This window comes from Coregonus lavaretus (genome assembly GCF_964263955.1).
Source record: "Coregonus lavaretus genome assembly, contig: HAP1_SCAFFOLD_276, whole genome shotgun sequence".
Classification (NCBI taxonomy): Eukaryota; Metazoa; Chordata; class Actinopteri; order Salmoniformes; family Salmonidae; genus Coregonus; species Coregonus lavaretus.
In genome coordinates, this window is record NW_028157844.1 from 137,439 (window position 1) to 161,658 (window position 24,220).

The 24,220-nt window shown below is 42.9% G+C and overlaps 2 protein-coding genes across 5 annotated transcripts in view; one reads left to right on the forward strand and one right to left on the reverse strand.

Moving 5' to 3' along the window:
• Positions 1-20,581, forward strand: part of LOC311124837 (RNA binding protein fox-1 homolog 2-like) — a 35,800-nt gene extending 15,219 nt beyond the window's left edge. For 2 of the 4 annotated variants that reach the window (XM_084198940.1, XM_084198941.1), the window contains 11 exons: positions 6,221-6,421; positions 6,597-6,761; positions 7,076-7,129; positions 7,295-7,387; positions 13,346-13,436; positions 13,643-13,726; positions 15,836-15,983; positions 16,388-16,430; positions 18,365-18,456; positions 18,639-18,720; positions 18,868-20,581. In XM_084198940.1, coding sequence (XP_084055066.1) covers positions 6,221-6,421; positions 6,597-6,761; positions 7,076-7,129; positions 7,295-7,387; positions 13,346-13,436; positions 13,643-13,726; positions 15,836-15,983; positions 16,388-16,430; positions 18,365-18,456; positions 18,639-18,720; positions 18,868-18,912 — 1,098 coding nt within the window. In that variant the 3' untranslated portion in view covers positions 18,913-20,581. The remainder of the gene's footprint in view (positions 1-6,220; positions 6,422-6,596; positions 6,762-7,075; positions 7,130-7,294; positions 7,388-13,345; positions 13,437-13,642; positions 13,727-15,835; positions 15,984-16,387; positions 16,431-18,364; positions 18,457-18,638; positions 18,721-18,867) is intronic. The other 2 variants (XM_084198939.1, XM_084198942.1) reach the window with 1 other exon arrangement.
• A 2,708-nt stretch (positions 20,582-23,289) lies between these two features.
• On the reverse strand, positions 23,290-23,778 carry LOC311124826 (retinal cone rhodopsin-sensitive cGMP 3',5'-cyclic phosphodiesterase subunit gamma-like; the record flags this gene model as incomplete). Its single annotated transcript, XM_084198923.1, has 2 exons — positions 23,290-23,407; positions 23,675-23,778. 2 exons carry the CDS (start codon positions 23,776-23,778, stop codon positions 23,290-23,292), a joined length of 222 nt encoding a protein of 73 aa, XP_084055049.1.
• Between the last annotated feature and the right edge of the window lie 442 nt (positions 23,779-24,220).

The following is a 24,220-nucleotide window of genomic DNA, read 5'->3' on the forward strand; positions in this document are numbered from 1 at the left end:
CTTTGTTGAAGGTCGAGACTCTCGTGTGTGTGTGTCAGACTATCGTCATATCATTATATTTGAGGGGTGACTCAGTGGTCCCATCAGTGTGTTCCACCAGTGTCTGACTGAATACCCTGCTCAGTGCTCTGCTCTGCCTGCATTCATGCGTTGGCCTGTACACTTCTCTTTCAGCAGTACCTTGGAATCCTGCTCCCTTTACTGTTTGACCTCTTTTCCCTCTGCCTCTCCCTGGGGCCCTAGCAGCTGTTATCGCAATGTTTTCCTTTAAGAGCCCCAGAAAGAGGGGGATGGGACGGAGAGAGGGAGAACAGGAGAATGTAAATTGATTTTAAAGGTGACAGACAGCCCACCCTTGTCTTTGCAGGAAGGCCCATAGGAGTCATAGTTGTTCCAAAAGGATAGATTATACACAGATGGACTGATAGAGAGAGATATATGTATAAGCGAGGTAGATGGGTGTAGCCATATAATCGAGACAGTGAGATGGATAGTTCACTGGATAAAGCTAGTTTGTTGTGTGACGCAATAGAATGCTGAATCGCTGACTTTGCAGTTCTGTGGATCCAAAGTTGCAATTCACTTGAAAGGGGGATTTTTTGTGGAGAAGCACTGGCACAGTAAATTATAGTTTCTGTTTATTACGTGCTTTTACTACAGAGCTCTTTGTGCTAATAGGGATAGCCTAGCACTGAGAGAAAAAGAGAGGGTTGGAGAAATAGAGAAATATTTGCAGAGCCCCACCCAAGCGTGTGCCCTAAGGCATGGGAGAGACGCCTACCTGGTTCACCAGAGACACACACACACACACACACACACACACACACACACACACACACACACACACACTTACATAAACTATGGAGGTCAAAAGCTCTTGACATTCTGCACAGGCTTACAGTACCAGTGATTTATGATTCTGCCCCCTTCAAAATGGTCTATTAGTGTTGTTGCTATGACAATCATTCATTGATCTAGGTAGGCGTGAAGTGTAACAACTTTGCACAGGCCCACATGGCATGAAGCATACACAATGTCTTGAGCCATGCTTCAAATGTAATAATAATGGATTATTTAATGGATCCGGTTAATAGTGCAAAAGCTTTTACTATTGGGATTGTGGAAGTCATCTTCGCTGAGGTCCATTTGAATGTCCATTTGTATCCACTATGGCAGCACTAAAGGGATTTACTATTGAAAACGAATGATACACTTTCCAAAGGAGGGCAGAATGTGAAATCAACAAGCCTTGCTCCAACCGCTCAGTGCACAATGTGATTGACAGGACAACTGTCATCTAGGCACTAGTTTATGTACACATATGAACACGTTGGACATGGGAAAGCCATTTCGATTTGGTGTTGAGCACTTCCTGTCTTCTGAACAAGATTAACTAGTTCCATGGTCAATGACAATGCATTAGAAGAGGCGGAACGTCATATGTAGTGTCAATAGACTCCTGTGTGTGTTCACCTGTGTATGTGTGTGTGTGTGTTTGTCTGGGTCTGCGTGCGTAGTTGCATGGTTGACAAGCGGTACAGGAAAGCAATATTGATGACAAATATTGTCAAGCATGTCTGTCTTGAATGTGTACCTTTCATAAAGAGTTGCACTGGAGCCTAACGGACCAGTAATAATAGACACAATACAGGAGAGATGACAGAGAAAGTGGTGTGCGTGTGATAATCTGGAGCATGCATAAGACCCTACAAGGAAATGGATGTGGGGGTGGAGTGGGAGGGACTTCATGACAAGCAGACATGTTACCCTATAAGGAGATGTGGAGTGGGAGGAGTTTACGGGCGAGCTAATGTTCTGTTGCTATGAGGATGCCTGGCAGCGAGGTTGATTGGGGGGGTGGGGGGCAGGATGGATGTACGGTCCCGTCTGGATTTTATGAAGCGTAAAAAAAAAAAAGGGTGGAGTTGAGGGGGAGGACAGGGAGAACAGCAGCAGGAGGAGAGAGGGAAAGAAAGAGCGAGAGAGTGGGAGGGAAGGAGAGTGATGGGGAGAGGGGGCGGCTTAGGAGGATGGAATTATTTAACAAGGAAGGGGGGGGGGGGTACTTCTGCTTCTGCAGGTCATCTTTATGTTAGAAATGTATAGCTAGAAATGTGAAAAACGATAGCTGGTAAACGTGCCAAGAATGTTTTGAATTGTATACTGTTAGGTTCTGTGTATAATGTACTGACAACAGTACTGCACCTTTCAATTCCTGCATCATCTACAGTTCAGTAGTATCCATTGAATACCACCGACCCCCATACTTAATACACTCCAGTTCTTTAGAATTAGGCTGTAGACTAATGCCATACACCCATTAGATGAAGAGATCCCTGAAAAGTCATTATTCATGTCACACAGCCTAGATCTGGCCTGCTTAGCCTCGGTTATCTACACACGGACGGACGGACGGACGGACACACACACACACACACACACGCACACACACAGTGACACTGCTGCAGTCAGACAGGGCAGAGGAGTGCATTTTATAACATGCCACTCTCCTCAAACTCACTAGCTAGCCGGTGCTAACTGACCCGAAAGTAAGTCAGCTGCAGCTACTGTCTCTGAATCACAGGCTCTGCTGAACTGACGGCATAACCTTACACAACCAGGGACACGCGCGCATTTACAAGTGTGAGTTGACAAGATGCGTGACACATATCTGTCTACAGGACACCCCACATCAGTGACTATCTCTCCCTCTCTCCATCCCTCTTTCTCCATCCATCCCTCTCTCAGCCATCCCTCTCTCCGTTACGCAATCTATGTATGTATTCAGCAGATGCACTTATCCAGAGAGAATGACAAAGCAACTTTCAGTCTAAATCACATAACAAGGCGTTCCTGACAGACCAGGAGACCATTTCAGTCTAAATCACATAACAAGGCATTACTGACAGACCAGGAGACCATTTCAGTTGACGCTTGTCCTCTTGACATGGCCCTTGCCCCAAATGCCACCCTATTCCCTATATAGTACACTACTTTTGATCAGGGCTCATAGGGCTCTGGTCAAAAGAAGTGCACTATACAGGGAACAGGGCTCCATTTGGGGCATACCCACGGTGTACAGTATCAGGGCTGTGGATGGCCTGTGTGGAAAATGGAACATGAATATTGTCTTTGAAAGGTCATGCAGTCGTTCAGCTAAAATAGAAGAGGTGGCTCTATTCTGTATTTTGATTTGGCAGAATTGGAAAACAAAGCACAGGGATATTATTTGCCAATAGTTCAGCTTCAAGGCTTTTTCCTAGTCTAAATAGAACAGTCCACTGTTAGAAACATGTACAGTGGGAAAGGACATGCTGTTTGGGATAGGGGCTTGGGGGTTGCCCTCTTTAAAAAATATATATATTTCTGTTTTGTAAGAATCAAAATGACCCAGGTTTGCCCAGCGTCCCTGGCTTGTCACAGGTGCAAGGCAGAGAAAGGTCAGGAGCTGAGACAGATGGCACACACACACACACACACACACACACACACACACTCCGTCCTAACACTCCCTCAGGGACTCGGAATATATTGTACCACACAGCAGGAAAACGCTTCACCCAGTCTCTCACTCACTCACTCACACACACACACACACGCACACTCCATCCTAACACTCCCTCAGGGACTCAGGATGTATTGTACCACACAGCAGGGAAACGCTTCACCCCATCACACACACACGTTTTAGATATCACACCATTATTGCTATATGAACTGATGCTTGTTATTATCTATAGACAATGCCACAAAACATTGTCAGCTAGCTAGCAGCAATGACAAGAAGCTGACATTCCGCTAGTTTTCTTGTTATTGATTTTACATTTTAGTCATTTAGCAGACGCTCTTATCGAGAGCGACTTACAGTAGTGAGTGCATACATTTTCGTACTGGTCCACCATGGGAATCAAACCCACAACCCTGGCGTTGCAAACGCTATGCTCTACCAACTGAGCCACACGGGACCACGGCTGTGAGATCATGTCTTGTTTTGACTGATTTCATGTCAATGCTAATATGGCAAACATTTGCTAGCTAGCTAACCAACAACTGTAACAATGTATTTCAGAGAAAAGTAATCATTGTGCAAATGTATTTGTTTTCAATAAAGATTTGGCCACCAATTGTGCAAGTTCTCCCACTTAAAAAGATGAGATAGGCCTGTAATTTTCATCATAGGTACACGTCAACTATGACAGACAAATTGAGAAAAAAAAATCCAGAAAATTACATTGTAGGATTTTTAATGAATTTATTTGCAAATTATGGTGGAAAATAAGTATTTGGTCACCTACAAACAAGCAAGATTTCTGGCTCTCACAGACCTGTAACTTCTTTAAGAGGCTCCTCTGTCCTCCACTCGTTACCTGTATTAATGGCACCTGTTTGAACTTGTTATCAGTATAAAAGACACCTGTCCACAACCTCAAACAGTCACACTCCAAACTCCACTATGGCCAAGACCAAAGAGCTGTCAAAGGACACCAGAAACAAAATTGTAGACCTGCACCAGGCTGGGAAGACTGAATCTGCAATAGGTAAGCAGCTTGGTTTGAAGATATCTACTGTGGGAGCAATTATTAGGAAATGGAAGACATACAAGACCACTGATAATCTCCCTCGATCTGGGGCTCCACGCAAGATCTCACCCCGTGGGGTCAAAATGATCACAAGAACGGTGAGCAAAAATCCCAGAACCACACGGGGGGACCTAGTGAATGACCTGCAGAGAGCTGGGACCAAAGTAACAAAGCCTACCATCAGTAACACACTACGCCGCCAGGGACTAAAATCCTGCAGTGCCAGACGTGTGCCCCTGCTTAAGCCAGTACATGCCCAGGCCCGTCTGAAGTTTGCTAGAGTGCATTTGGATGATCCAGAAGAGGATTGGGAGAATGTCATATGGTCAGATGAAACCAAATAAGAACTTTTTGGTAAAAACTCAACTCGTCGTGTTTGGAGGACAAAGAATGCTGAGTTGCATCCAAAGAACACCATACCTACTGTGAAGCATGGGGGTGGAAACATCATGCTTTGGGGCTGTTTTTCTGCAAAGGGACCAGGACGACTGATCTATGTAAAGGAACGAATTTGCATGGAGGAATGGGCCAAAATACCAGCAACATTGTGTGAAAACCTTGTGAAGACTTACAGAAAACGTTTGACCTGTGTCATTGCCAACAAAGGGTATATAACAAAGTATTGAGAAACTTTTGTTATTGACCAAATACTTATTTTCCACCATAATTTGCAAATAAATTCATTAAAAATCATACAATGTGATTTTCTGGACTCTTTTTTTCTCATTTTGTCTGTCATAGTTGACGTGTACCTATGATGAAAATTACAGGCCTCTCTCATCTTTTTAAGTGGGAGAACTTGCACAATTGGTGGCTGACTAAATACTTTTTTCCCCCACTGTATAGTTACATGTTGTCAAAAATCTAAGCCAACCCCATATTTGAGTGCGAATCGGTTTTGTTGCTAAACAACCAAACCCGTCAATAGCAATCTGATATAGTAAATTAATGAAACACGTTGAATCTGTTATTTAATGGATCGTGGATCCGTAGCTGGACTTTTCTGTCAGTCTTCACCACTCCTGTCCTCTCCCTGTCCATATCCCATCCCCCTTTCCTCTCCCCCTCTTGTCTCTGTCATCTCTTTCAACACTCTCACCATTTCCATTTAGGGTAGCGATGCCCCTCTGCCAGTAAGCTAGGAATGCACTGTAGTGCGTGTGTGTGTGTGTTTATGAGAGTATTTTGGGTAGTTGTGGGCATTAGATTATAGCACAGCCGTTATCCAACAGTCAGCCTTTGTGAATTTTTAGGCGTGTGGGCGTTTGCATGTCAGAGTTAGTGTTAGGTGTGTCTATCTGTGTGTGGGCGTCGCCATCCATTGTGCTGCTTTTCTGTGTGGATGCTGCTGACCCCCTCAATAATAGATGGGCCTGTAGTGAATATTTAATGGACAACAGTACACGCGCACACACACACACACACACACACCGGGGGGATGGAAATATAATATCCGTGCCTGTAAGACTTTTAAACTGAACCTCTTGGGAAAGTGGTCTTACCCCTAGTGATGTTTTCTCTCAGGCTCTCTGTCGGTAAAGGAATACGGTGGAGTATAGCCAGCCAGTTACTTAAGACCACTCACCTCTCTCTCTCTCGCTCTCTCTTCCTTCTCGCTCGCTCTCTCTCTGGGCTCTCAGGATGCAGCTGGTGGTCAGGAGGGTCTAGTCCCCCCATCCTTCTCCGCCTTCCCCCCTCCTCCCCCTCCGCCCCCCCAGAACGGCTTGGCCCTGGAGTACGGGGCCAGTCTGTACGCCGCAGGGGCCATCCAGGGGTCGGTGGAGGCCGGACAGGCAGGCCTTAACACCCCGACAAGCGTCCCAAACAGCTTAACGACCCACGTGAGTTGTCTGGTTGTTTTAGCCACTCATTTGTTGGGTTTTTTATTTGCACAAACTTTACAAGAGTTTGTTTCACGCAGTGAATGAGGGAGTAAGTGTCTATTAAACGCCCTACTTTCTCTGCCTCTCACTCTGCCCCTCTCTCTCTGCCTCTTTCACTCTTTCTTTCTCTCAGCAGTCAGATGTGTCGTCACAGATTGATACCCAGTTGGTGGGTACAGGAGGAGGTGGCAGCGGGGGGTCCGTGGGTGACGACTCAGAGAAGGGGACCCCCAAACGCCTCCACGTTTCCAACATTCCCTTCCGCTTCAGAGACCCCGACCTCCGGCAGATGTTTGGGGTACGAGACCAGGAATATTGTCCTTTTTCCCATCCACAACCCTGACATTCTAGTGAAGTAATCTGTGATTGATACATCCATTTTGGGACTTTTAAATGAGGGTTTTAGTTAAGCTTCCTTAACATGGAGCAGGAAAAAGAGCAGATAATTGAGAGAGGCACTAAGGAATAGCATTAAAATGTACAACATGATTTATGCTAGTTTATATGTCCAGTACAATACTGACGCCTTGTGTTCAATTGTTGTATTTCATTTTCAATGCAGCGCTTTGCAGTGCCATGCTTATTGATGCTCCCCCCCTTTTTTTTCTTCAGCAATTTGGAAAGATCCTTGATGTAGAGATCATATTCAACGAGAGAGGATCGAAGGTAGTACACATCAAAATACCAAACCTGTTCATTTTAACTTACATTACATAATACTCTGCACAGAATTGACATAGCTTACACATATTTCTTCATCTCCCTTATCCCCCTCTCTTATATTCCAACCCTCTCATTTTCTCTCCATCCCCAACCCCATTCCCTCTCTAGGGTTTTGGCTTTGTGACGTTTGAGACGAGCGCGGATGCAGAGAAGGCCAGAGCCGCTCTCCACGGAACTCTGGTGGAAGGACGCAAGGTTGAGGTAATTTACCCTCCAAGAACGGTGGCCATTTGGTTTTTCGTCTTTGTCCCATGTTCAGCAGTGAAATTAAGTCTGGTTGGCTTAGTATGCTCTTCCATCTCCAGTTGAACTGTCTCAAGTGGTTTCGGGAATTCTGTTTGTGTTATAATAACCCCCTTCTAGCATGGTGCTGTGGTGCCTCGCAGAAAGATCAATGCGCACTATGTCTTGGTTTTACATCACTTCCTGTTTCGTGCACTGTCCATTTGCACGTTTTGATCTTCAGCTTTATGGGTCTGCCTGGATTGCAAAGCATGCTGGGTGGTTTGGCAACAAAATGATCTGGGAACAGTGTTTTACGTGACACCTTTACACACACTGTGCCTCTGAACGCTGCTTATGACACGGCATGCGAGAGGGCATATCTTGTTTTCTCTGCTGCACCCCTTCTTCTTATCAATCACCACCATCACTTCCACGATCAGAAGCCGGGGTTTATTGGTGTTCACTATTTTAGACAGGACATTCTCCCTCTCTTCCTTATTTTCTTCTGACAAACAACCATGCTTGCTTGTGTTTGTGAGAGATTCTCTTGCATGGGCTACCAATCGTGTTTCAGAAGACCGGTCAGGTGATGTCATAAAAGATGGCCGCCTTTTCTTTCCCCTACATTCAGATGCCTGTGTGCTTGATTGTGAGTCAGTGCACAGTATTGAAGTAGTTTGATTACGTTGCTGTATGTTGACATTGCTGCATGCATTAGGTGTTGGCAGGTGCAGATATTGGAATGAGGCTGCCATAAGGGAGTGTGGTGGTGAAGTGTTTGATCTGCTGTTTTTAGATTCACTATTGATTTTGGGTCTATATATCAGTTATTAAATAAAGGCAACCCACACTAATGCTCACCCACACCTCATACCCTCACTTGCATCCCCTATTTCTAAGAGTAATACCTGGTTTGATGGGAATGAGTTTCGCTGCGATGCCTCAATGTTTCTCTTTGTCAGCATGACTTGGAAGATCTTGGAAGAAAAACACCTCATGCTCTGCCATCGCTTTGGCTCTTGGTTTTCTTGGTTTTAGAGCCATGCTTTATTGTGAGCTCTTCTGCATGTTCTCAACTGTTATGCACTCCTCTGTTGTGTGAATGAGGGCGTAAGCATGTGGGTGTGAGTGAGAAAGAGAAATACGGGGGAAGAGGCGGAGAGAGAGTCGGAGAGAGTGAAGAGGGATGATGATACGGCTGTCTTCCCCTCCTTTTCCTTTTCCTCCATCTCTTTCTCCACTCTTTCTCTATCTTCATGCCAGTCGGTCTGTCTATCCTTGTTTGTCTCTCTCACCTTATCAACCTGTGTTTGTTTGACCCTCCACAGCTGTCCATATTAGGCTTGGGCGGTATCCAGATTTTCACACCGTCATACCGTTCTTCTGCCATCCCAGGATTTACGGGATTACCGGCATAGCACACAAGGGGCGCTAAAAATGCAAAAAAAGCCTGTTGGGTGTCTATTACTAGAATGCTAACCAAATAAGCATAAGTAATAGGGAAAACATAGATGCTGTTCGCTAAATGCTAACGAGCGAAAACGAACAAACGAATTGCAAAGACAGGCAAATCCAACTCATAATGTTATACAATCATAGCTAGTAGCTACCGAATGTCATTTTCGGTGAGTGTGGACATGTACAAGGGAAGGTGAACGAGAGAAATTATGCAAATGAACAAAGTTGTGATGCATGCTTTTCTGAAAGATCAGCATGTGTACACCGAGCAAAGGGGAGAAGAACAGAGGGGAAAATAAATGCTAGTAGGAAGCACAGGGGAAAATGGCAGCTGTACAGATAACTAACCAAGAGCTCTTTGACTTCTCAAACGCAGCAGAAAGACGTTTATAAGATATTCGATGGCAAACATTTAGTAGTGAGTTGTGTAAGTGTAACTTCATTACTTCATGTGTGCTGCAAAAGAGAGACGGCGATAGATATAGAACGCTATGGACTCCGCTTTCTCCCGTTGTGCTATTTACAGACAAACACTTGACTGGCTCAACTGTTCTGGGGAACTACGGTAAACTTCAGAATGTAAAATAATTTGACCGGTGAAATGAAGAACGCAATCTGCTTTATCTCCTAATGTATTGCACAAGTTGACTGCAGGTATTAACTTAAAAAGTAGCTACAAATATTCACATTTATTGAAAAACTTCAAATAAATAGTTTTGAAGGTATTGGAAAATCATCCCTTGGCTTTTTCCAAATACCCCAGTATACGGTATATATGGTATACCGCCCAAGCCTAGTCCATATACCGCTCTCTCTGTCCGTCCATTCTCCTTTTTAAGTGTACTCCAAAATAGTAGTTAGTTATGTGCAGTGTTGCGGTCGTTATTTTAAAAAAGTAATAGATGACCTATTCTTTCAGCATTAATTAGTTAATTTACTTATTACTCCCTGGGAAAAGTAATTAGTTACACTACTCTTTACTTTTGCGTTACACCACAGATGGTTGTGCAACCTCACTCAATGTAAACAATGTAACGCTACATAGGCCTATGCACCAACACAATTAGCCGAATAATGACAGACACAAAATCTACCATGGATAAGGGCAGCATTTCCTCTACTACAAGCTTGCTCAGCTCTCCCTGGGTTACAGCCTGTCCTCCTGAACGATTGAAATCAAACCTTGGATGTTTGGATGAGGTAGGCCCACAGTCATCTTCAGCAGCAGTGGAGAGGTGTTTCTCACCTGGGCGCAGTGTACATTTTTACAGTGTTATTCTTGTCACTTTGTCCTTCCAAACCAAAGTAATGGGAGTACTTCCACGCTGGGAAAGTACATGTTTTAGAAGCGTCTGCCGTTTTTCCATCTCCCTTAAGCAGTTAGTAGTAGAGTGAGCATGCATAAACAGGAACTTGGTGAGAGGACGAAAACAATTAGAATCGGGGACGTTTTATTTTATATTGCGCCAACAGAGGGAATAATAATCACATGTATTTGGATCAATAACTGTAATAGGAAGGGAATGATAACAGAAGTAACTGTAATATTATTACTCAAATTTGAACAGTAACTCCATTATATTACTCGTTACCACAAAAAGTATTATATTATTACTGTAGCACGTTACTTTGTAACGCGTTACCCCCAACACTGGTTATGTGTTGATAAGTTCTTAGAATATCAGTGAAAGCTGGGCGGTGACTTCTCCCTGACCCATAGGCTTCTAGATTGATCCCTCAACTGTCCCTCTCCGTCTCCCATGTGTATGGCTGTATCTGCTCATATGAATTGGGTATTTGTAGTAGTTGCATCAATAGAGGTCAGCTTTATGTCAAAAGGCGACCAATCACCTGTGTCTTCCTGTTGACTCAGGACCTATCTCATGACATCACTTCCTCTGTATACCTCAGGATGGGGGTGGTTGCTTTTCATCACCTCATTGGTTGTTTTGGTTTTGGTTAATTTCTTATTATATTTTCTCTATTTCCCCCTGATGATTTCTGTGTTGTTGTCAGTCTCCACGGTAACCGCTCGCGTGTCCTCACACCGTTTCCCCAGCAATGGTAAGTTGTGTACACATGGCATCATTTTTGAATGTCCCCCCCCCCCCCCATCCGCCAAATAAAGATAAAGTGCACCCTATACACACAAAAAAAAAATACAATAAAAGAGTCCTTGACCCGGCAGGGTTTGATCGAAAGGATCTGATTGGCTAATCCTGTGATTGATTGTGGAGCTGGCAAATAAAATGCTGATTAGATTAGAAAACCAATGGCATTTGACCGCATGGCCTTCCAGCCTCTATGTAACATTAAGATAACCTGATATAAAATGCATCTGTAAGCGCACTATAACTACCACTTTATGCATTAATTCCATTCACCACTCTAACTGCATTCAAACATTAATTCTAGCGCTATTTACTTCCTGCATGGTTGACTATGTCTCTTGTCATCTGTATCATATAGTGCCACTGTCATCTCTATGTTATGTATTAGCTACCTTTCTTTAGTGAATACCAAACGGTAGATTCCTTTGATTCAATTTGTTTGGTACATTAGTAGTGGATTGGCATGATAAAGCATGAATGCGATGTTGTAGAATAGAAGTCAGTCTTGGTAACTAGACAGTAGGTTTTGTGCGCTGGCTGTAGTTGTCACTGTAGCAGGCCTAAGGGCAGAGAGTAGTCTATTCTTCACATTAAAAAGGTCAAATGACTTTGTACAAGCTAAGGATATGCAACTGATGTACAGTACATCAAACTAGTGACCAATGGAGACCACCGCTAGAGAAGATAATCTTGAAACCATCATCAGTACCACGTCTGACTCTTAATAGGATTTTATTGAATTGGATGATGTGCCCAGACTTGTTTTTTTAGTTGTTTTTTTTGTAGTGGTTTGGTTTTGGATGGTGTGTGATGGTGGTGTCTGCTTCTAGTTATTTGTAGTGTGACACTGAATTGCAATGCCTGAAAGTGTTTCACGGTCACGGTCATGGTTTGATTTGTTTTTTTGAGGAATGACATTTGCATCCCCATATCCTCTCTCTCTCTTTATTCTGTCCTCTCTCTGTCTCATCCCTCTCTCTATCCCAGCTCATGTATTGGATCTTATATCTAGGCAAACGGTCAGACGTTTTGTCTTTGTTTTGATTAGTTTGTTCCGCATCTTGGTATTCGTTTTTTTGTTCATGAAAAAAAGGATTGCACATGTGGATGAATTTCTCTCTCTCTCTCTCTCTCCATCATTTATGTGTTCCCATGTCTTTTAATGTGGACTGGCTATTCTTCCTGCATCCCACTCTCTTTTTCTCTCCTCCCCCTCTCTCTGTATGATGTGTGTGACTTGATTGGGAAGGCTGCCAGAATGTTTTGATTGGTCTATATATGCTGCATCTGATGCTTGCTGATTGGCTGGTTTTGCTCACCTTCTGGTCATGTGATGCGCTCTTGATTGACTGGCTGCGTGTAATCTGTGTAGGACCTGTTCAAGTGATGAAACGTTTTGCATCGTGTTCAACAGAAGCTTACTTCACCCTCTTTTCCCTCTTTTTAAAGGTAGCAATGCCTGTAATGGTCTTGGATTTCTTTTGAATGCCTTAATCTGAAATGTTTTTAATTTTTGTTTTGTGTCAATGGTTAAATTATTGTATGTGCAAAGCTGCCTGTGAATACTCACACATTCCTTGTTTTTCTCCTTCAAAGGAACGCATGTATCAATCAATTACCATCACTTTACATCAGAACAATTAACCTCTTATCCAAGTGTAAACACTACTGTCACTTTATTCAATTCATACGACTCACACAGTAGCAGATAAATGTTGACAAGTACAAACTTAGGTTTTCTAGTGATCTCAATGTATTTGCGTTAGTTACATATGTATTAATAATCTGTGTTAGTAATGTCATAGCCAGTTCAATAAAGTGTATTTAGGCACTCATATTTCAAATATCTAGGGCCTATTTGTTCTGGTAGTACTGAAGGTTATGTTGGTGTCTGTATTGTGGGGTTTGGGCATAGAAATAGAATGAATAGAATGGGTGTCCCCATTCAAGTCAGTGATGGCATAATGGGTGGACTGGCAGCCATTGCGAGTGTACCAATAGGACCAAAGCAGGAAGTAAAAGCAGGAAGTGTACCCATCAGTCTGTGCTGTTTTTGTTTTTCTTGTTGTTTTTTTACTCCACTGACATTACAAAAAAGACAGTACATTCCATTGCATGAGCCACATTACGACATCAGTTAGCATTATTTGAATACCAGGCAACCATTGTGAGTGTACCCATGAGTTTAACAGTCAAATTTCCAGGGTTAGAGGTTCCAAGCCTGTTCTATTCATTCTATTTATATGGGTTTGAGTATACAGGAGGAGCCCATGTTTGTGCATGGAGCAGGCGTGTGTTTGTCCCTCTAGTCCGGTGTGACCCCTCGTCGTGTTGTCTTGACCTCTGACCTCTCTCTGACACCCAGGTCAACAACGCCACAGCCAGGGTGATGACCAATAAAAAAATGGTCACCCCATATTCTAATGGAGGAGAGGGGCTCGCCGCTCTACCTTATGGTAAAGATAATACTACTGGTTAAACTGCTAAATATGACCAATATCCTGCTGAATGATAACTTTTCTGCTTGTTATACATTAGCAGCAATGTAGTTACTGTGTAATAACTACATCAGTGTAGTTGCATAGTATCTGTTTTAACTTGTTGAGTTGAGCTGTTGTGTGACTCATATTTCTTATCCTCTTTTTCCTCTAATTTACTTTAGGGCTACTAAATGCCAACTCCCCTACAGCCGGGTGGAAGTTAAGTCCAATGGTTGGAGCCATGTACAGTCCAGAGCTCTATACAGGTGAGATGCTAACATTGTTAGACTAATTTCATCAACACAGCTGATGCCATGAGATGCTAACATTGTTAGCTTACAGTGTCTTCGTAAAGTATTCAGACCCCTTGACTTTTTCCACATTTTGTTACATTACAGCCTTATTCTAAAATGGATTACAAAAATATATATCCTCAGCAATCTACACAAAATACCCCATAATGACAAAGCGAAAACAGGTTTTGCAAATGTATTACAAATAAAAAACACCTTATTTACATAAGTATTCAGACCCTTTGATATGAGACTCGAAATTGAGCTTGGGTGCATCCTGTTTCCATTGATCATCCTTGAGATGTTTCTACAACTTGATTGGAGTCCACCTGTGGCAAATTCAATTGATTGGACATGTTTTGGAAAGGCACACACCTGTCCATATAAGGTCCCACAGTTGACAGTGGATGTCAGAGCAAAAACTAAGCCATGAGGTCGACGGAATTGTCAGTAGAGCTCCGAGACAGGATTGTGTCGAGGCACAGATCTGGGGAAGGGTACCAAAAAATGTCTGCAGCATTGAAGGTCCCCAAGAACACAGTGGCCTCCATCATTCTTAACTGGAAGAAGTTTGGAAGCACCAAGACTCTTCCTAGAGCTGGCCGCCCGGCCAAACTGAGCAATCAGGCGAGAAGGGCCTTGGACAGGGAGGTGACCAAGAACCCAATGGTCACTCTGACAGAGCTCTAGAGTTCCTCTGTGGAGATGGGACAACCATCTCTGCAGCGCTCTACCAATCAGGCCATTATGGTAGAGTGGCCAGACGGAAGCCACTCCTTAGTAAAAGGCACATGACAGCCCGCTTGGAGTTTGCCAAAAGGCACCTGAAGACTCTCAGACCATGAGAAACAAGATTCTCTGGTCTGATGAAACCAAGATTGAGCTCTTTGGCCTGAATGCCAAGCGTCACGTCTGGAGGAAACCTGACACCATCCCTACGGTGAAGCATGGTGGTGGCAGCATCATGCTGTGGGGATGTTTTTCAGTGGCAGGGACTGGGAGACTAGAACCCAATCGAACATCTCTGGAGAGACCTGAAAATAGCTGTGCAGCAACCAGAGCATATGAGCGGAGTGGAGCGGTGAGAATCTCAGCTCTTCGCTCACGGAGTTGTTCACCCCTCCGCTCCCCCGCTCAAAGCCACATGAGGCCAGTCCGCTCATTATCGCTCAGCGCTCAACGCAGTTTGCATCGCGCTCCACTCAAATCGCCCCCGCTCACTCCAAAAAAGGAACGAAATCTGCATGTATTTCACTTTTAGCTTAAACCACAGCCTTACTTTATCTCCTCGAATTTGTTGCATACAGACTCATCTCGGATTATCCATTCTGTCTTGAAACGGGGATCTAACACTGACGCTAAAATGAGATGTTAATCAGTATAGTATATTCCATAGCGAATTGACACGTTGTTTGCCAATGTTTCTGCAAAAGCAGCGATGCCCATTGGAAGTGCAGCGTGAGTGTAATCGGTGAGCAGGGATTTGATTTCTGTGACAGCAGGGAGGATCATCCCCAGGTTCCCCAGCTCCTTCTGCATTTTGTCTGTGAGGTCTGCTAGTGGTGTCAGCACACGGACAAGGTGCGTCAGCTGCGGTACTTGATTCAGGGTGATGTTAGCAACATTAGACTTGAGTTTGTTTTGCCATAACGGGTGTTTTTGGAACAACCGGATGAACGACTGAATCATCCGCAACATTTCTAAAAAACTGTTTTTGCTTTGTCATTATGGGGTATTGATTTTAGAATAAGGCTGTAACGTAACAAAATGTGGAAAAAGTCAAGGGGTCCTCATTCAAGTCCTCATTTCATCAGTATAGGTGAAATGCTAACATTGTTAGCTTAAGTCCTCATTTCATCAGTATAGGTGAAATGCTAACATTGTTAGCTTAAGTCCTCATTTCATCAGTATAGGAGATGGGTGAGATGCTAACATGACTAGCTTTAGCCCATATGTATTCTGTTATATTAGGACACTTCACCCCACAATGGAACTCAATCAAAATTGCCTGTTTCCCTTTTCAGTAGACTAACTGTTTGTTATTTTTGCCTCTCTCTGATTTCTCTGGCCTGTCTCTATCAGTCCCTGGTTTCCCGTACCCTGCGGCGGCTGCACAGGCTGCCACAGCGGCAGCGACCTTTAGGGGCGCCCACCTCCGGGGTCGTGGCCGGCCGGTCTACAGTGCTGTCAGGGCAACCCTACCCCAGCAAGCTATACCCACATACCCAGGGTAGGTGTTACTCAATTAAACACACACACACACACTTTTGCTGCATGGTGTGATATAACAAATCCACTTGAATTAATTGTGTTAGTTTGGTGCTGCACTGAAATACCATTTCTTTGTATCAACATTAGATAATATTGCTGTCTACAGCGCAGTGGTCACAAGCAGTCCAGTACGACTTGTAGGGCTACGTTTGGCCAAACAAGAGAAGTGGTAATTTATCTTGCATGTTTCACGTGTGTGTATTAATCTCTCACCTCTTTTTCTCTCTCTTTTCTCTCTTTCATACTCCCTTTTTTGCTCCTCCTCACTTTTATTTCCTTCCACTCCTCAATCACCATCCATCCCTTCTCTTCTATCCGTCTCTTTTTCTTGTCTTTCCTCCTCCTCCTCCTCCTCTCTCTCAGCATGATGTATCAGGAAGGGTTTTACGGTGCAGCAGACATCTATGTAAGTATACCTCTCTCCTCCGCTCTTTCTCTCTCATTCTCTCCTTTCCCCCCCTCCGTCTGAGGAGAGTTTTCAAGTGTGTGTGTGTGCATGGACCAAATCCACAGAGCTGTGTATATGTGGGTGATGTAGTAAACTTGACAATTTAACACACATTTTTTAAAATCATTTTATTAATTACATTATTTTAATTAGACAGATCTATAATAGCTGTTACACATTTAGTTATTGATGAATCCTATTGCTATATGAAGCGGTGCATGCCATGTGGAACATCCAATCTTCCAGGATCTACACTACACACCCTCATAAAAGTTCTATACATTCATGAATAGACTGCTCTATGCGTCGTTTGCCTGCGTGTGGAGTGTGATTGTGTACCTGTGTGTGTGGTACCAGGTTGACCATAGCTGTTCTCTGTTCTCTCTGTAGAATAGTGTTTCAGGACATTAGTGGCAGATTGCCCCAGGTAGGGTCCCATCACCACGTCACTGTGTGATCAGCCAGTGTGCATCCATCCTATTACTATGCGTTCCACTGACTGACTTGCTGCTACTGGTGTTTTATTGACCATCCCAGATGGAAATGCCTCTTTTTATTTCTGTTTCTATTACTAACTCACTGGATTCTGACATGGGTGGAGTTGCAGAACGTGGGAGAAAGGGAATTGTTATAACATGAATGACAATATTACCTTTAAATTTTTTTTTTTACATAACATGATGGATATGGATATGTTCAGTTTTTAAAAAGAAATAGTACAATAATATATATATCTATGTACACAGATAAAAACAATATAGGATTTTGCTACGATGCTTATGCAGGCTTTATAAAGGCTTTATAACAGCCACCCTTAGCTTTGAAATATAGCCAAAATGAGAGGTACACTTTGACAGTTATGGCTGACATGGTTTCTGAAAGTTGAGACTGAGTAGCTTAAAGCCAGTTTACAGAGGATCTCCAGGATCTGAGGATCAATGCAGGCCCACAGACTCTCAGGGACATGGGATATTCATCTTAATCAGTCATTCTGACCCCTTCCCAGTATCTCCCTATATCAGTTCCACCTGTGGCATGCTAACTGAATCAATGTTGGCATGCAGACACACTTATACCCCTCTCCCCTCCTCTTCCCCCTTCTCCTCCTCTCCCCTCCTCTCCCCTCCTCTCCCCCTTCCCTTTCCACTCTCTATATCCTCCTCTTCCTAACCCTCCCCTCCAGCAGATGTGTGTGTTACTGAATACTGGGACTTGGTCCTGTACTGATCTGTAGGGTAGAATGCAGTGGTGTGTTGCCTAGGAGATGACCTCCTCTGTTTTGAGTTTGGGTTGCATGCTGTCCAGCGTCAGTGATTGGTTGTGGCCATGCGAGTGTGTATGTGTCCCCTCCCCCTTAATCGGATTGGCTGACCGTCTTCTGTGTGTTCATCATCCGTTTTTCCACATTAAAGGAATAATGATCCCGATCATCTGTTTATTCATCCCCCTTTTCTTTAATGGTGTGTTTTCGATGGGAAGGAGGGGATTTCACACCTGAGGTTATGCACACTTTCGCCCATCTTTCTCTCCCTCCATGTCAAACAAAACATAAATGATCAGATTAATTGAATGAAGAAAAGTTTCAGCACACTGATGCAGGGCCTATGTCATGGCCACAAACCCAGGCTCTAGAGTGTTTTGTTTGTCATGGAGGGAGACCAACACAGGGAAAAGGCCTCCGCTACATTCTCTGAATGCCATGTTGCACCAGATTACCTGTTGTTGCTGCTTGTGTTAGTCTCTCTTTTTCTGCTGTTATAAAGTAACATAACTTCACTATCATTCATTCCTGGGCTATAGTATGAGGAAGTTAATAAAATCCACTAACAACCGTGTTCTGTCTGTCTCTCTCTCTCTCCCTCTCTCTCTCCCTCTCTCGGTCACTTCTTTAGGGTGGCTATGCTGCGTATCGCTATGCTCAGCCGACTGCAGTAGCCAGTCCTGCAGGAGCAGCAGCTGCCGCAGCAGCTGCCTACAGTGATGGGTGAGTGATAGACACAATATATTACACGAAATAAAGCAGTAGCTCACCGTACTATGACTACATATAGATAACAGATATTAACATATTCAAATTAAAAGTAGTGGGCCTACTTCACTTTCTATTTTGGAACACGTTTGGTTGCATATTTATGGATTTGTAATGTACTAATCTCTGCTCTCCAGCTACGGACGGGTGTACACGACAGACCCCTACCACGCTGCACTAAACCCTGCCACAGCTGCAGCCTACGGTGTGGGAGCTATGGTAAGAACGATTGTCTATTTACATTACAATCCACAGGAAAGTAAAGATCATAGAATTAGAATGTCCATTCTAGTAATTCTAATTCTATGGTAAAGATCTAGCCATTCACTAACTGCCATCTTACCTCCTCTCCTCTGTCTCTACCAGGCCACACTGTACAGGGGAGGCTACAGTAGATTTGCACCCTACTAAAGAGAACTACATTTCCCAGGAGCTCTCTCATCCTGTTTGAACAATCTCTAAAAGAGCTCCCTCTGCTGTCCAGGACGGGGATTGCAACATGTTGACGGAAGTTTGTAGCCTACCATGGAAAGTTTATATTTCAAAACCTCCCCAAAATCTCCTGCTGTCCACTCTTTTTAGCTTCAAACAAAAATAGGAATGCTGTTTTAAAGACTGGTGGAAAGCCTTGACAAAGGAAAAAAAAAAAGAGGAAAAATACGAACTTGTTTTTGAATCCAAATGGCCGCTTGTTTCCATTGCACGGCTGTATTATAGTCCCCCTGTGTCTCCCTCTCGACACTCTCAGCAGCACAAGACACAGAATGGTCGCCCCCAGCTAGCATACCTCCAGAACCTATCATGTAACTGGTGCACGGACAGATAACTGAACACTGAGACAAACCCCCGACCACACGTATATCAGCCAAGGTGTAATGTGACATGTACTGTACACAATTCATACATCAAGAATGGAGGTGGAGCCTAGTTATGGAAGACAGAACTGTGACTGCCAGTGTCTGCACGTCTGTGGAGTCTGAACGAGCGAGAAACCACAGCAACCGAGCACCAAAATCATTTTGGAACTGAAAGACAAGTTGCAAACAAAATGGAGGATCTGACTCCATGTTTCCTCTTGTGGGGTGAAGGAGAATGAGAGAGGAAATGACATCATCATTGTAGAGAGAGAGAGAGGGATGGACTGATGTTTTTTGTAACACTATTAGAAATTACTCACTTCAAACTGAGCAGTAAAAGGATTATCATAGCTGTACCTTACCTCAAAGTTTTCTTAGTCCGTGAAAATGGTGAACCGTAAAAAATTTAATTGTTACAATTATGCAAATAAATTAGTTAGAGAGAGGAAAAGTTACCAAATTATTATTATTATTGCTGATTTATAGCGTTGTCTTTATTGCCTTATTATTGTTAGTTTCAGTGGTTCTCTGAGCACACCTCTACATACATTTTCCACTTCCCTAGAAACGAGGTATAGGGGCTACGACTACAGTGTAGATATCTGTCAGCCATTCACTACAGTGGGCAACACTACACGTCCCCTCTACAGAACACTTTATTACACCAAACTAAACTTCCAGTGCACAACATCATATTCTTACAATACTTCACGCTATACACAAATCACTCAGAACTATATAATATTTCATCACTATTATAGAGGTACAGGCTAGCTTTTTATTGCATTGTCAATGTTAGGCTTAGGCAGTTACGTCACAATGATATCATTGAAACAATCAGAACCTAGTGTCCTAGAATTAACTTATTCAGTTATATTTCTTTGAAAAGTTATGATAGAGATTTATTATTTGGCTATATGATTGATTTCCCTGACTTGTTCTGTCTTTTAGAAGAGCAGGTAAACATCAAGTACAGTCTTCCTGAGAATAGCTACGTTGGTAATAGATAGTGAGATTCTGTCAACAGGCGCTGAAAGAGGGACACCATCAATATGAAAAATATTTAATGCAAAATACCATACTATTGTGCATATTTCTATATCCTTATATCTATTTCCAAATGTGGTTGTTTTTGCCTTTTTTTTTGTTCCAAAGATTTGTAGAAAGCACACTTAGTAATGTGGATGATAAATATATTATCGTTATTGTGGTTATTATTATAAGTGCTGTCTTTTTATTTGTTGCATTAGCTCTTGTTATATTTTTTCTATTTCTAAATGTTGTAGTTCCCCCTAAAGTAAGGTGACATGTTCATTTCCTCCATCAAAAAGATTTGTTGAAATCTGATATTTTTTCCTCCTGTGTTGTTTTCTTGGACAGAGGGGAATGGACTCTTTTTAGTAGTTTCAAAGAGGGAGGGAACCATAGAGGTATGCCACTATGACATCAGCCTATCTAGTGTTCTTTATCTATGGAGCGAACAACCAGGGAACGCATGTAAAACTAAACTACCAAACTCATTTTCTCAATGGAAGAAACTGGACTTTTCGGTCCAGACTGAAATAGGGTGATGGGGTTGGCAAACATTGGATTGAGTTTTTCCACAAAAAATCGGGAAGGGCTGACATTTTCGGGCCTCAGAATTTATTCCAAGTCCAAAGTTTACAGTAGACAAGACTCCTTTGGAATGAATGGTGGCCTGACGAGCACTTCTTCTGACCTGGTGAAGAAACCTAGTCGCTCTGTTGTAGACAAAAAGGACTCCTAACATTTCAGTGCTGAAATTAGTCGGTTGAGGTTTAAAATGGATGTGAAGAGCGTAGCACTCATGCTCTCTAGGTTAAAGGGCATGCGGTTTTGAATGATCTAAGTATACAAAAGGTTGTAAGTGTTATCGTTTGGTTTGTACAATGGTAAATGTTTCAAAGCAGTTTTACAAAGAAAATGTTATGTGGGGCATGAACTAAGTACTATGAAACAATATTCAAAATGCTGCAGTCATTATTTTGTAATGTTTGCTCTATTTTTCATTTTATCTTCAGTTTTCTGCCTGTGTGTACCACTTCTCAGTGTGAACTTAATCTAAGACATCAACAGGGGTCAAACTCTTCTTCTCTGGTCATTTGACCTTATAATCATGTATTGCAAAAGTGGATTGAAATATGAATAACTGAAAAGATACAGCCAAAGATAGATATTTATGCCCTATTTCTATGGTTGCCAAATTAAGAAACGCAGAGCAAAGTGGAGAAATTATTGACAACCTATTGAACCAATCAAAACATGGGCAACCAGCATGATGTCGTTCTCCAGGAAGTAGAGTTTGAGACCCCTGACCTAACTGTTTTGCATGATTTTTCTGTCTTTTGAGATCAGACTGCAACAGCACTAGGTTGCAGTAGTCGTCGTCTTTTACCACTAAACCCCATTGAGAATGCTAGGCAGCTAGCCCTTTTTTACGCTAATGATGCTAGTGTAGCGAAGAAGAGCGCAGTGCTGTTTGTCTCAGGCCCAGTGATCGGCAAAACAGAATGGCAGCCGCAACGAGGCAAGAACGCCATGGCTACGTTCTAATTTCCATACTTGCATATTACTTTGAATTCATACCTTGATACAGTGCTTCATACTAAGCAGTATGCTTGTGTGGATATTGGAACAGAGCCATGGCGTAGACGCAGTCCTTGTCATGGTTTTCTTGTCCTTGTATTATATTATACAGTGAGGTGGTTCTTCTTAATCGCTATAGGTTTCCAATGGAAGTGACTGTCCTCTTACGAATCTCTTCCCCTCTGTCATGTTTATCCCTTGGCTGCCATTATGCTATTTTGTTATTGATTGTCCATATAAAATCTTTTATATAAAATCTATTGTGGTTTGTTACTTTCATTTTGTTATTTTGTTGTCCAATTTTTGTATGTTGTCCCGTGTTTTAAAGAATGTGTGTTTGAGTCGCTGGTGCTTTTATTTTGTGTTATTGAGGAATCAAGATAAGAAATTAAAATTTTAGTTGATAGCTTCTGACAAAGTATTGCCAAAGTACCAGTAGAAGTAGCTGTTTTTCAATTGGTTATACTTCAGTTTGATCCAAACACCCATGTTCATATAATTCCAAGAGGGTTCATATGTGATTGACCAAGTATTGAGTATTCTACTCTGCAGGATCATGTATTCTATTGACACATTGCATGAGTGATCAGCTCTCGAATGAACAGTCGAATTACACAAGACATTGACATTCACTGTAAAAAAAATAAAAATGGATTGATTTATTTTGTACATAAATATATATTTCTGTATATATAGAGTGCTTTCAAGGAGAGAGGGTGCAGGTAGAAAGAAAAAAAAGGCAGGTGGGGGGAGACAAACTATCTTTGAGATATAAACAACGGTCAATCGAACCCTCTTTAAAAAATCTAGTCCAGCTTCTCTCTCAAGAAATGCACCATTGAAACTGTAGTATTAGTTTCTAGAAGTAAGCATCACTGCCATTTATTTACCTACCAGACTGCATAAAGCAAATGCACGTCACTATATATGTAATCTCCTTGAGTGTCATTTGACTTCCGTTGTTAGGACATTGCTTAGCTGGTCGTTTATGTGAGATTTCTACAGGAGGACAGTGGCAGGAGGAGGTTTGGTCATATGTGTCTTTTGTTTAAAGCTGGTGTGTGCATATTTTCCAAGTATCACTGTGTGTGTGACTGCACCAATTCTCTCAGGGTGAGTGCACCCTGGAATGCCCGGCTCTTAAACAATGAGCTGATATCAAAGTGGAAGTGCCTTGTACAAGATGGCGTAACAAAACAACAAGTCAGTTCAGAGGAGTGCTGGAATCCCTGACAGCAGGGTCCAGAAAGGAGGAGGTGAGGGGGAGTGAAGGAAAGAGAAGTGGAGGGGGGTGGTCGAGGGAAGGAAAGGAGGGGTAGGGGGTCTAAACAATTCCATATTTCGCCAGGTCGCTGAGTTCCATGTCACCGAAGGCTTCCCATGGGCAGACCACTGTGATGTCTGTGCCGAGACCCTCCATGCCGGGGATGTCGTCACCGAATCTGGTGGGAGAGGAGGGAGGGAGAAGTTCCATGAGCAAAAGGGATAGAGACACAGCAGACAGACAGTGTTGTAGTTGTGTGGTGGTAATGTAAAGTTGAATTCGAGAGAAAGATGTATTAAAGTGTGTGTTGGTACGGTCTAAAAGGAGTTGCATTTGATATGTAAGGATGGATGCTTGTTATATGTTAGTAGGCTTATGTGCAATTAGAGTTTTTGTTGTTGTAGAGTAGTAGTAGTTATTTGTGTGTTCTGAGTTTCCAACTCACCCCTTCTGGCCAGGCTTGGGGGCCTTGCTCTTGAAGGTACGGGTAGTCCTCTGCTTGAATTTAGGGGGGGCCTTCTTTTCAGCGGGAGTGGCGACATCTGCCATTTCTGTTAGTTACCAAGAGAGAGAGGAGAGAGGGTCAATAAGGTAGCTGGGAAATACTTAACTTAATAACAGTAATAAATCCCATCAAATATCTTTAACTCCATTGGTTTTATCCTCTGTCTTACTCCAAACCCCTCTCCCTAGTTATCACCCCCTCCCTCCCTCTATCCCCTGTCGCACCCCAAGAGTGATAATCCCTCCATATTAGGTGAAATTAGACCAAATCCCTGGCCTGTAATTCTGTGTAAGACCCTGTCACACAGACAGACCCCAGGTAACCTCCTCTCAGGTCTAAAATACACCTCAGCGGTCTACTGTATGTTGATCCAATCTCTACCAGATTAGATTTGGCACCAACCCATACTGTGCTAACCAAGACCAAAATAGTACCAAAGCTACTTGTTAGCGTTACAATCTGTAGTTCAGCTGAGTTCACTTCAAC